Genomic DNA, 12979 nt, shown 5'->3' with positions numbered 1-12979 from the left:
TAATGTTGTATCCAGTGTAATTTTTGCAAGCAGATTTTCTATTTTGCAACTTCTGTGAAGGATAAGCCTCCAAAATGAGGATAATAAATATTAAAAAAGAATGAAGTAAGACCAAATTTTGTAAGGCTAGCTGGGTATTTCTCTGTATCAAGTGAAAATAACCTTAACTGAGAAAACAATTTGTGACAATAGTCTGCTCATCTTGAGGGAATGTCTGCAGGCTGATTAGGATTTCCTTCAAGGGTGTCTTTAATGAAAATTACTCCCAGCATTTTGGAAAAAAAAAAAGTAACTTGAATCATTCCTGATGCACTTTAGTATTCAGCATCTGAAATGCAAATTTATGCATAATTGTGTTTGGACAACTATATGAGATAGCTGCTATAGATACTCTGAACCCTCACAGGAGATTCCAACAAGTATGCTTGAGTGCCAGGCTTTAAAAATTGCTTTTCTTAAGCCTTCCTGAGAATTACATTCGCTAATTCATTTGTTTCCTGAAAGTAAAACTAGACAGGATATATGATCATGAGGGTTATGTCTTTAAATCAATTTGACTGCTTGCACACATTTTGCAATATTTTTACCCACTTTAAAACCTTTCCAGGAGTGCAAAATGCTTCTGACTGTCGCTATTAGAAGGCCCGGTGGTTCTCAGTGTCCTGCTGTGACCAGTGCAGTACTTTGCCCCTCACACTTTTTTTTCTTCCTGCATGGTCTTGCCATGGCTTCAGCTAGAGACCAGCCTACTGAACAGGTCCTCTCAGTGTCTAAGTTCTCCTGAGATGGGAGGTAATGACCCATGTGATATGAACAAAGAAGGAACCGCAATGATACTTCAGAGTTTGTGTGCCAACAGAAGTTATTAAATAACAAAGCCATGGCAACTGCCCCCTGATGAGGTCAAATCTTCTTGACAGCCCTGTGAAGGTCATTACCAGCCCCTCTGATTAGACCCCCCGTGCTTTTCTGTTGTGTGAGCTTTAATTGTGGGTCAGTAAATTGTCTTGAAGTGTGCTATAGATAAAGTGAAACAGCTCAGGTGCCTAAGAGGAAATGCATGGGACATGCACTGCCTTTGTCTTTCTTTATCACTTCATGGCAAATACCAAAATGAGACATCTTTCTTTTGTGTTTGACCCTTGTGCTTGGAATTACCCAGGATTTTAAAGGCCTTTTACCAGGTAACCCATCATTTTGAGATTCCCTACAAATGTAAAATCATTGAATAGAAATAATGAGATGATTTACTGGCAGAGACTTACCTGGTCCCTGCTCACATGAAATGACAGAAGGTGATGTGTATTTTGAAAGGTGGTTAGTTGTTCCTCATGTTTTAGGACTAATTGCAAATAGTCCTGTGTCCACCTTTTCATTTAACCTTATTTGTTGCTTTTAGCTTCAAGAGTGTTAAAACAAAGACCATCTTAAAACCTTTGTACACATGATTTTCTCTGTCCACCAGAAGTCTGTTCTCCATGGGGAAACCCAGCAGGTTCAGATGCTTGCTGCCTTTAAAAGCTTAGTACTTTTAACAAGTTATCTTTGGAGCAGAGGTTTAATAATGCCTTGTACCTGTCCATCCTGCTGAGAGATGAACTTTTCCCAGGGAGGGGATTTCTGCATGGGAAACCACAGATCTCTGGGGGAGGGCAACTCTGAATGGAGATCCCAGGGCTGCAGTGGCTTCCAGGAATGGGAGCAGTACAAAAGTGCTCTTAGCTCCGATTTGAATCGGTGGGTGCTGGGGAGACACATCCCCTTGAAGTACTGCCCTTGCTTATTGCCAGACAAAATGAATTTTATTGTGGATGTTAAGAAACTTTCACAGGAACAAAAAAAAAAAAAAAAAGGAAAAAAAAAGATAAGGGTTGTAAGTCAAGTGCTAAAAATCCAGAAGTGCTAGAGTGGACATTCCCAGTGTTTGAATTCAGCTGACACCCTTCCTCCCTTTGATAAGACGCAGCGTATGGGCGGATGTGCCTTCAAGCCCTTTGTTTAAGCTGTCATCCAGCAGCTCTGAGTATTGCATTTGCAACAGCGTGGTTAGCTCAGAGGACTTCTGTTCTGATGACAAATTGTCTTCCAAGCTTGGGAGTCTCTGGTCTCTGCAGTGTACTTCCTTTGAGAGAATGCTTGCTAACCCAAGAGTGCTGGCGTGCTTGTTTGCCTTAAGTCTTGATCACTCAGCACTGAGCCCGCTTCCACTTGTTAGTGCCAGATGCAGCATGGACCATCAACAAGGGCACTCATTACTGCTCTCCCATGGTCTGGTTGGGTGTTTAGCTGTGATCTTGTCCTGCTGTAGCCTGTTAGTGTGATCTGCAGATCAGAGCTCTACGGGGCATGGTCAGCATAGGAATGAACTGCAAAGATTTTTAACTGCTGGACTCTGACAAGCATTGCTAAACATGTGTTGGGGTTGCTTTAAATGGATTTCAACTTTTGCTAAAGCTTCATAGATTTTTGTGGCCCCAGTAAAGGGCACCTCTGCTGACCTCATGGCTGGAGGCACTGAAGTCCTGTGAAAGAACAGTTGGAATTTTTTAATCTGAATAGACTGACCCAATTCCCTCACCCTTGTTCTCAGCAATGGCTCAACTGATTTCAGTTAATCTTTCCAAAAACACTCAGCCTGAGGCAAAGAGAAATTGTAAGTCAGATAACTTTTGGCAAAATGATAAGGGGACAAAAGTAAGTATTTATAATGGAAATCAGTGATCAACATTAGCTATAAGTCTCCAAACAGCTATGGTGTGTTGTACCCCCCTAGCTCAGCATGGAGCATGCAAAGATTTAAATTATGAAGGGCATTGCGTACTGGTAGAGCTGAGCCTGCATTTGCAAGTTTTTGTCTTTGCAGACTGCTTGTCTTCAGTGTCACAGAATCACAGATTAGTTGTTCTGGAGATCATCTAGTCCAACCCCGTGCTCAAAGCAAGGTCAGGTAGAGCAGAGTGCCTAGGACCATGCCCTGTTGGGTTTTGAAAATGTCCAAGGATGAAGACTCTACAGCTTCTCTGGGTAACCTGTTCCAGTGTTCAACCACCCTCACAGTAAATAAGTTTGTATTTGTATTTCAACAGAATGTCCTGTATTTCAAGTTGTTCCCATTGCCTCTTGTCCTGTCACTGGACACCACTGAGAAGCGTCTGGCTCCATCTTCTTTACTTCCTACCATCAGATATTTATAGATATTGAAAAGATCCCCCCTGAGCCATGTCTTCTTGAGGCTGAACAATCCCAGCACTGGACCCAGCATGCCAGATGTGGCCTGACCAGTGCTGAGCAGAGTGCTGCCATTAACCTGCTGGCAATGCTCCTCCTAATGCAGCCCAGGACACGGGTGGCCTTCTTTGCTGCACGGGCACATTGCTGACTCATGGTCAGCTGCTTGTCCACCAGGACTCCCAGGTCCTTTCCTAAAACTGCTTTCCAGGCAGTTGGTCCCCAGCGTGTACTGGTGCATGGGGTTATTCCTCCTTAGGTGCAAGACTTGGCATTTCCCTCTGTTGAACTTCATGAGGGTCCTCTCAGCTCAATTCTCTAGCCTGTCCAGGTCCCTCTGAATGGCAGCACACCCATCTTTGGGTGTCATTGGTGACCCTGTGGAAAAGTGTAAGGGGGTAATAGTCTGAGGGCTGGACAAACCTCAGTAGTCTTTCCACAGTGTCCTGGATCCAAGCTCCCAGCATGCAGTAAATGTCCCCAGACAGCAAGACAGGTTGGTAGATGGGGAACTCTGTCCTCTGCAGCAGGGAGTCACCTACTACTGTCACTCACTGCTCTCTCCTGTGCTGCTGCATGACTCAGGCTCCATCAGCATGGATGCTTTGATGAACAGAGCTCCCAACCCCTCATCTCCTACCTGGGCACTGAACCTGTTCTGTAGCTGCAGATCTGCAGGGGGAACAGAAGCCTTGCTCCTGTTGCTGGAAGTCACAAACTTCCAGCCTTCACCATCATGGGAGTCTCCCTTTCCCAAGTAGATAGGCACAGACTCTGCCTGCCTTCCTTCAATGCTGTTGGGAGTTGAAGCTCCTCTTGTATCTGCAGGGTCTCAGAGAAGATCCAGTTGGTCTCTTTTGCATCACCTCTGATGCTAAACAGTTTGCTGGCCCTCTCCTGCAGATCATTTACTTGGTGGCACAGGTCCTTCACCAACGCACATCTCCTACAGGCACGGAGACAGTCTCCTAGCCCCAGGCTCAGTGAGAGGCTCCAGGCGCTGCCTGCAGTCCCAGACAGGATGAGCTGCAGCCTCCATCAGGAGCTTGGTCTGAGCTGAGGCCTCTGCTGTGCTAGGGACAGTTGTTCCAGATGGTTGCTCCCCGTGATGTGTCACCACCATTGCTAAGCAAGTGTATGCTGCCCTCAGCAGAGTTTGTGAGCCCCGTCTGTGTGCCCCCTGTGCAACCTGCTGCACAAACTGCTGCAACTCTTAATGGCCTCTCTTAGCTGCGCTTTCAGCATTGGTACCATCTAGGCATCTCTTGCCTAGGTTTAATGTAATTTCAGTTGGATACAGCAGGAATTTTCTTAATTTTAGACTAGCAGACATGGGAGACCCTCTGCAGAGTATCAGAAGTTCAAGATGGATGCTGTTATTGCTGTGCAGAACCCCTTTTTGGCCGTGCAGTGATGTTCCAGCTCTTCTCCTGCCTGGGCAGAACTGATAGAGGTTTCTAAAAGCTTTAAAAATAATTAATTGCTGGATAAAGGAAAAGTCAAACCTCTTTCTGTATCTCAATTGGATGAATCATATCTTAATTTGTTGTGTGTTTCCCTGCTGTGAAAGAAACTGTGATTACATTTGCAGACAACATGTGAAGTCAAAAAGAAAGACTTGCACTGCAAAGTAATAAAGGAGGAGGGGAGTGAGGGGAAGTGGAGGAGAGGAGGGGGATAGGACTTGACATAACAAACATTTGGACAGTTTTGCAGTAGATCATCAGCGATTCCAGTATCCTGCCCCGGCAGCATGAGTGAGAACAGCTTCACACCTCTGAAAATCTGCCCTATAAAGATCTTCAGTCAATGAGAGAAAACAGAAACAACACTGGGACAACTGAGGGACACCCATGCTCGCTGTCACTCTGTTACACAACTTTTCCTGCAAGTAGTATTTTTACAGTAGGGAAGATGAGGATGCAGGAATATGCACTAGAAGGTGTTCATGAAAACCCCAAAACCATGAAGAAATTCACAGTATGTGAACACTAGTGACTGTGTAGAGTGCCATGCTCTCCCACACTTCTTAGCTCAGCTTCTGCTTTCAAGCAGGCTTTGTTCAGGTTAAACAGTTGTCAGTGCTAATTATACCCTTTCTCACTCAGGGAGAACTGACAATGACAAGTGACATGGAGAACTTGCAGAATGCCCTCTTCTTGGACACGGTGCCTGAGTCCTGGATAAAGAGGGCTTACCCTTCCACAGCCAGCCTGGGCACATGGTTTGCTGATCTCCTCACCCGCATCAAGGAGCTGGAAGCCTGGACAGGAGACTTTTCCTTACCCTCTGCAGTGTGGCTTGCTGGGTTCTTCAATCCCCAGTCTTTCCTGACAGCCATCATGCAGTCCACAGCCCGAAAGAACGAGTGGCCTTTGGACAAGATGACCTTGCAGTGCGATGTGACAAAAAAGAGCAGAGAAGATTTTGCCAGTCCTCCTCGGGAAGGGGCGTATGTCCACGGGTTGTTCATGGAGGGTGCGCGCTGGGATGCACAGGTGAGCTCACCAAGGCTCTTGTGTTGAGAGAGAAGCCATGGATGTTATGCCCTTATTGCTTGGTACTGTACTCTGGGGAAGTTCTCAGCCCAGACAGGTGCTCATCTAAAATAGTCATTTGAGCTGCCTCTTCAGAAATGGGAAAGATGTGAAAGATGGGCCTCTCCTCTGCAGCCTAGAGTGAGTATCCAAGGTGGTTAGATGAATCACCCCTTGGAGTTGTCCATTCCATGGCTGTGGAGGGAATTCAGGGTGGCCAACTTGGACTGATACATCTAGTTTTTACAAGGTGAATCTCATCCTCAGTGTACATTGACTAAACTGTGGTCAGTACTCATAGTGTTACTACAGATGGAAAGCATGGGGTCCTCTCAGGACTGTATTGTCCCTGCACCTTTGCATGGTTGTGATTTCACTGCTGCCTCCAAAAGTGACGTGGCAGACTTTTGCAGTGTCACTACTCTGTTGCTTGTTTAACAGCGGTGGGGAGAAAGGAGAGGACTCTGATTTCCCACATCTTCACATCCCCAGAGCTGAATGGGTGGGATGTGCCAAATCCAGACCACTGTCCTTCCACTTTCAGGTGCTGCAGGATGTCATCTGCATAGATAGGGTTTGTGACCGAAAATTAATCACATCCTTTAGCCATCCCCTTAGAGTGCCAAATAAAGCTTGCATGAAGGTCTAACCTGTGTGGTCAATGGGGACTCAGGCTGATGACTCAGCATGGCAGGGTGGCGGAGGAGGCTGATCCTGGACAAACAGAACAGTGTGGGTGGCCCTTGCTCTTCTTCTTTCCCCTTCTGGATGTGGCCCGATACCTTTCAGTTGTAGCACAGCCAGCCTCAGGGCAGCCAAGGTGAGAACCATACCCACCAACCAGGCAGCTGAAGGGAAGCTTGTACACTTGCTGTTTCCTGCCCATATAGCTGTCAGCGCTCCTCTCGCAGTGCACCTCTCAGAGCAGCATCCCAGAGGAGCACAATTGTCCCTGTCATTCCTTCTGACAGTTGTCAGCTGTTAGGAGTGCAGTCTGCAGAGCGAGAGCCATTAGGCTGACAAATCCGCACTGGGCTTGGTCCTCCGAGTTGCCTGGCCCATGGTACCATGACTCCCAATTTGTGCTGCCTGTGAGAATTAAATGACAGTGATTCATGCAGCTCTTACTCTGGGCAGCCAGTGCGATGCTCCTGCTGCCAGTGATCTGTGAGAGAGTGAAGGCTGATCAAAGTGGGTCACCCAGAACTTACTTATCTGTGTCAAGTTTACCCTCTCGTAAGAAGAGGCTTTTATTTCAAAGGCGGCTCTTTAGAGTCTTAACCTTGAACATCCTACTTTATCTGTTGTGGGGCTTGGTGGTAGGATGCTGAGCAGAGACGCCATGCCTGTTATATACCGTATCCCAGCCTGACCTTGCAATTCAGATCTAATACTCTCCACTTATTTTTCAGCTCTGTCTCTGCAATAGTTTTCCATGAAGGATAGGAAATTAGGCAAAACGTTGAACTCACTGACTGATGGCATCCAGTGCATTTTATCACAAATCCTTGGGAAGGTTAAAGCTCCAGGTTTTCTCTCTGGAAATGGGTTGACATGCGCATTGGGTCTGGAAAGCCACAGGCAGTCAGGAACACTGGCAAAGGCTCTGTCAGAAGATTGCAGTAAAGATCTCATGTGGGTCAGATCTCCTGCCTCCATGGTTTTGGCTCTCCTAATAGCAGAAGTCACAGTAGCATAACAGAGAGCAGCCCAGTCCATTTCCCAAGCCCTGGTCCTACAGTTCCCTGCCTGTTCCCTTGCCTAAGCCTTTGTTGTGGCTGCCATAGAAAACCCCTTGCAGCTCTTGGAGATCACAGCCCCTTACTACAGGGAGCACTGGATTTCAGTTACCCTCAAAACCTGGCATTTTAAGCTGATACAAATCAGCTGTACACAACATTACAGAGAAAGTCTTAAAAATTCCTGGTCTTGCATATCAAATACTCCATTAAAAACAAATTCCAGTGACTGCTGCTATGTTTTCCTTTACCATCATTACCACCATTACCAGAAAATATAACAGTCAAAATGGCTGAGTTCTGCCTAGGTTTTACCCATCCCCAAGTGGTAGTGGAAGTGAAGAGTGGGAAGTTTTGGTGGTGCAAAGCCAGAAATCTTTTGGGAAACACATGGCTTCTCCCCTCTGCCTCCCTCCAATAACTTGTACAGGTGATTGCCTTCAGCAATGAGGTTTGTCTTCAGAGACCATCCAGACTTTAGTAAATGTGTTTTTCTGGTTACATTTTCCTCGTGATTGAAAGATACTGAGCAATTACGTTTATAGAACTATTCATAATCTCTGGGTATCATGCTTCAATTTATTTCAGAAAGGAAAAGAATATTTTCATATGTTGCTGCTCACACTGAAATATCATTTCCACCTGGTGGAACTATTCATTTTACCTGTAATCCAGTGAACACCAGTATATATTAATGGATGCAGCATTTTTAAAACAGGTGCACAGTTCTTTTGGGTTGTATACGTCTTCCAGATTAATCCTCTGATAAGAATGGCAAGTCATGTTTAGAAGAAATCCTCTGGGGAACACCTCCACTTTTAAAAGAATATTTCACATTTAGATTGTGCCTCCAAAAAAAGAAAAAGTCCCTCTATGTTCTGCTACTCACATTTTTCTATTTATTTAAACATTTATGTTTGCCCTTGGGTGTCTTAAATTTATAAAACATTCATTACAAAACAGCAGGCAGCTATTAGATGAAATGAGACCAAGCAGGTTATTATGAGTCCAAACGATCTGTTGCTGTAGCACTGTTAAAGTCAGTGGGACTCAGTGAGGGATAGTTTGACTGGTGACACTATGAGACATTTTATCTCGAGCCATGGGAGATTGCTGACTGATTCCTGGCTTTCCTGCTCCCAGCAATGGAGAGTGTGATGCCAAGTATGTGCCCTGCTACTCACCAAGGGTACTGGAGCATGATAGCACAAGGGGAGAAGTGGGGTTTGCACCACATGTGCCACACGAAGCTTTGCCAGGGGTAGACAGCACGCTACCTTGTCCTTGGACGAGATGCACAGTCAGTGCACAGCGTGCTGAGCAGTGGCTTAACACTGAGGGTATTGTGCCTCCTTCAAGCCACACCAGCTACGGTTTCTGTGTACTTTTTAAAGCTAGCCCTATGTAAAGCACCAGTCTTAAACCAGTAGAGAGGCTTAGAAGGGCAGGTCTGTGTGGCAAGGAACAGTCACATTTATTTGATGGTTCAAGTAGCTCTATATCTTTGGAAACAGTTGCACACCACTCATTTTTATCTGAGATGCTCCCAGCAGTGGATGCAGATGAAAACAACATCAGTGTGCAACCCAGCCCTGGCACAGCCCAGTTCTGGTGCTACAGTTCCAAACATCACAGCTTGCCACATTCTTCTGCAGAGGCACCAGGTACATCAAATCTCATGCATCAGAGACTGAAATTTTTCCCGGAGGGGTGAGCTGGGACATCATGTGAAGCCTTTTCCTGCAGATGTCAACTGTCAGTAATGCCTGTGTATTTGTGAGCTATGAGAGCGAGAGTAGGTTGTGGCTCAAGCTGAGGTCTCCAGTGATAAACTAGCAATGCAGCCATGGAGGGGACACTTGCAAGTTGTGCTGTGAACAGCCAGTCTCTTATTTGTGGTTGTTTTGAAAAATGAATAACTTGGCAAACCCTTTTCCATCTGTACCTCAACTCTTAAACTACTCAGTGATAAAAATTCCTCTCTCATTTGGCTTTACTGGACAGCACATCATTAAGTCTTCTTCACTGCATGCTCCATGGATGGCTCTTTTTCTCGTTCCCCATGTCCAATTGAAGCCACTAACCCCAGCAATCTCTGGACCACCTTGGAGTGATGGTCCCTGCTGCCTACACTGCTGGTCAGATCACCAGCCCCCCCTCCCTGCAAACAGAGGCAACTCTATCTGAAAGACAACCAAGCCATGCTGAAGGTCTTTAAGCCAACTGACCCTAAATTAGCTGTGGTGCAGGTGTGCCGGTGCTAGTAACACCTCAAAATGCAGTTGAGTGGGAGGGGATATTGGCTTACTGCATATGTATTTGGGCCCATCTGTTAGCATCCCTGGCTTGTGACAGCTGTTTTGTATCTTTGGACCCATCGATATGTGGCAGCGTAGTATGTCCACTCTTCAAATTGCCTGTTGAGAAGGCAGGACAAGCAGAAGTGAAGACTTCTTTAGGATCTGAGGCCTGAGCTCTCTGAGCACAGAACAGTGGCTTTTTACCAGGTGTGCTGTGCCAGTAGTTAGGGAAAATTGCTTTCAGAATAGAATTAATTTCTGATGATGAGAGCAATAAAAAATGCAAATGTAAATCAGCCCAGACATGACAAAATTATATGTTCCATAGAGATACCTCAGGAAGATTTCAACTGTTGTTAACCCAGAAATAGGTTGAATATATCTTGGAAATTTGATTTGAAGAATTATCAGCAGTAAAAAAAGAGATCTGATCAGAAATGAAAGATGTGGATTTAAAAAGAGCACATAATAATGTTTGATAAATAGCTTCTTTGCAAGTATTATAAGAATTACTTAATGTTTGTTCAGCACGTTGGAAATATAAAATCCTAAATCAGAGTTGGATTTATCATAGCTTAGTATAACAGACGGTATTAGTACAATTAAACTGAGGTGTGTTGCAAGAGGGATTATTTTTCTTCATTCATTTGCAGAACTAAATAAACTACTAAAGAGGCTGAATCTCATCCCACAACTCTGACCTAAGAGCATTTGAAATAATAATGATATGTGAACCTAAGCTGCAGTGAGAGGCAGTTTCTTTAGCACTGAGAAATTTTATTTCCATTTCTATATTTGTTTTCATTTGGTCTCTCTAGCCTCCATTAAGCAATTTTGCAGGCTTTCTAGGAAATTGATTGATGTGTAGGGCATTTTATTGTCAGAAAGAGAAACAGAAGTTGCCACAGAGACCCAAGTTAGAGAAACAAGCCGTTGACTTTATGGCCTGACAGCATACTATCCTTCTGGGTTGGGCAGCCTGCTGAATAAGAGCATTGCTTTGAAGAGGATAATGTGGACTTGATATTTAATGATAATATTCCCTCAGGAAGAGTCCTTCTGAATCCCCCTTGCTGGTGTGAGCACCTGTGAGAGTGGAAACAAGCCTGTGGTGCCTTTTGGGGCCACACAAAACACTGCATGCATTCATTGCCCAGACAAGCACATCCCAGGTCATGCTCAAATTTTGGTGATGTGGTAGGACACTTACTTAGTGCCTTTTAGACTCTTCTCAGGTGAGCGTTGTTCTCCATCCCGAGCCCTGTTCATGTGTCCACAAATGGCCCTAGCACAAGCAACGCTTCCCACAAGGCGGTTCTGGTCTGGCAAAACCTTGAGTAAGAGCTGCACGAGGATGATGTGGCTGGACATAGCCAGGAACATTGTTCCCCTGCAAAGTCCGGCTCAGGTGTGTGTGGGTTTGAGCATATGATGAGAGCAGGCATCTGTACCCTTGGAATGAGCTACGCTTGAGGGAGGCTTCTGAAGAAACAGGGTAGGTGTTTGATCCAGACCCTCCTTACCTCAAATAGACTCATCCACCCCCTTGATCTCAGGAAAGGTGTTTGCACTTCCCCAATAAAACCAGCTTGTATAAACATTACAGAGGATCATGCGTATCGGGGTACAGCTGATGGATATCTTGGAAATCTAACTAAGACTTTTTCTTCTTTCCTTTGTAGACCGGGATAATCACAGATGCCAGGCTGAAGGAACTAACCCCAGCCATGCCTGTCATTTTCATCAAAGCCATTCCTGCTGACAAACAAGATACCCGTAGTATGTACCCATGTCCTGTATATAAAACACGCCAAAGAGGGCCAACTTACGTGTGGACTTTTAACCTTAAAACTAGAGAAAATCCTTCCAAGTGGGTGCTTGCTGGGGTGGCATTGCTGCTACAGATCTAGGCTCACCAGCAGAGCACCTCATTTGCAAATCCCTAACAATGTCTTTCTCAGACAATTTAAAAAATAATATCCTGAGATTGAAACCAAGTTCCATCTCTTTGGGTACTGGGCACATAGCCTAAATGGAGCCTGCAAGGAGGTGACAGAGGTGCAGAGGGACACGTGGATCAGACTCTTGGCTGCTGTAAATCAATATCCTGTAATTCCTACACTGTTGCACTGGAGCATTGGAAGATCCCAACCCACAGCCAGATCTTCCACACCCGGAGAGTGCTAAGCTCAAATCTAAATTTAATGTTTATTTCTCTTTTGTGATCCAAAGTAGTTTTAAAATCAGTGTCCTTCTCCAAAATCCTTAGATAGTCCAGTGACCTGTGAAATTCTTCAGACCTTGTTCTTTTCTATACATGAGTGTTTCTTTGTCATATGTGTAGTATCAAAACTTGGGAGATCAGCAGGTGTTGTGGATATAAGCTGTTTCTTGCTAATATTCCTGTAAATGTTAGAAACATTGAAAGTAGTGTTAATATCCAATGTGCTTAATGTAATCAACAGTAAAAATACAGCACAGGGATTATTTAAGAAGAATATTTCATAATGATAGAGATTTACTAATAAAAGTCATTGTTCCTGGACTACTCTCTAAAAATTGCCTGGAAGTCTGTATCACACATTTACTCACTGCATGGAGAGTGCGTGCAGGGTCAGGTGGGACAAATGCAGCCGTTTGGATAGTCACATTTATAATTACGAATGGAGTGGGTGAGAACTGATGTGTTTCTAGAGCAGAAAGCACAGAGAGGGATGACTGGGGTGTGCATTATCTTAATGAGCCGGGCACACAGAGCTTTGCTCTGGACTGCAGAAGCTGAGCACTTGGGAGCTAGGAAATGTGAGAAGTTACGTTGGTTGCCTGGGGAAATGGAGCTGTGCCGTGTTCTCCGTTCAGTGTGCGGTGCTTTGTTGCACAGCACAGGACCCTGCCTCTGTCTAATATTTTCTGTTACTCTTCCTCATTTGGTACACAGTATCCTCCTGCCCCTTGCCGTGCAAGTAGCCATGGGTTTTTCAGCTGTGGGGTTCACTGCCATCTCTGAGCTCATGTGTCAACAGGGACGCTGTGTAGGAGGGAAGGGGAAGATGACAGATGTGCAGAGGATTTGGTCTCAGTCGAATTAGCACCAATGAGCACCCCCAAACTTTCCCATCCTAACCCAATGCCAGGTTACAATCTCATGGCCAGACTCAGGTCTCCAGCAGGGACT

At 45.1% G+C, this 12979-nt stretch overlaps 1 protein-coding gene across 1 annotated transcript in view; it reads left to right on the top strand.

The window, feature by feature from the left end:
* Nucleotides 1-12204, top strand: part of DNAH9 (dynein axonemal heavy chain 9) — a 210588-nt gene extending 198384 nt beyond the window's left edge. Inside the window, 2 exon segments of the mRNA XM_050908668.1 lie at nt 5337-5726; nt 11487-12204. Of these exon segments, the coding sequence (XP_050764625.1) occupies nt 5337-5726; nt 11487-11714 (618 nt within the window). The 3' untranslated portion in view covers nt 11715-12204.
* The last annotated feature ends 775 nt before the right edge of the window (nt 12205-12979 follow it).

The sequence above is a fragment of the Gymnogyps californianus genome, chromosome 19 (genome assembly GCF_018139145.2).
Source record: "Gymnogyps californianus isolate 813 chromosome 19, ASM1813914v2, whole genome shotgun sequence".
Classification (NCBI taxonomy): domain Eukaryota; kingdom Metazoa; phylum Chordata; class Aves; order Accipitriformes; family Cathartidae; genus Gymnogyps; species Gymnogyps californianus.
Note: the sequence above shows the minus strand (reverse complement) of the source record. Positions and strands in the feature narration are given on the sequence as shown.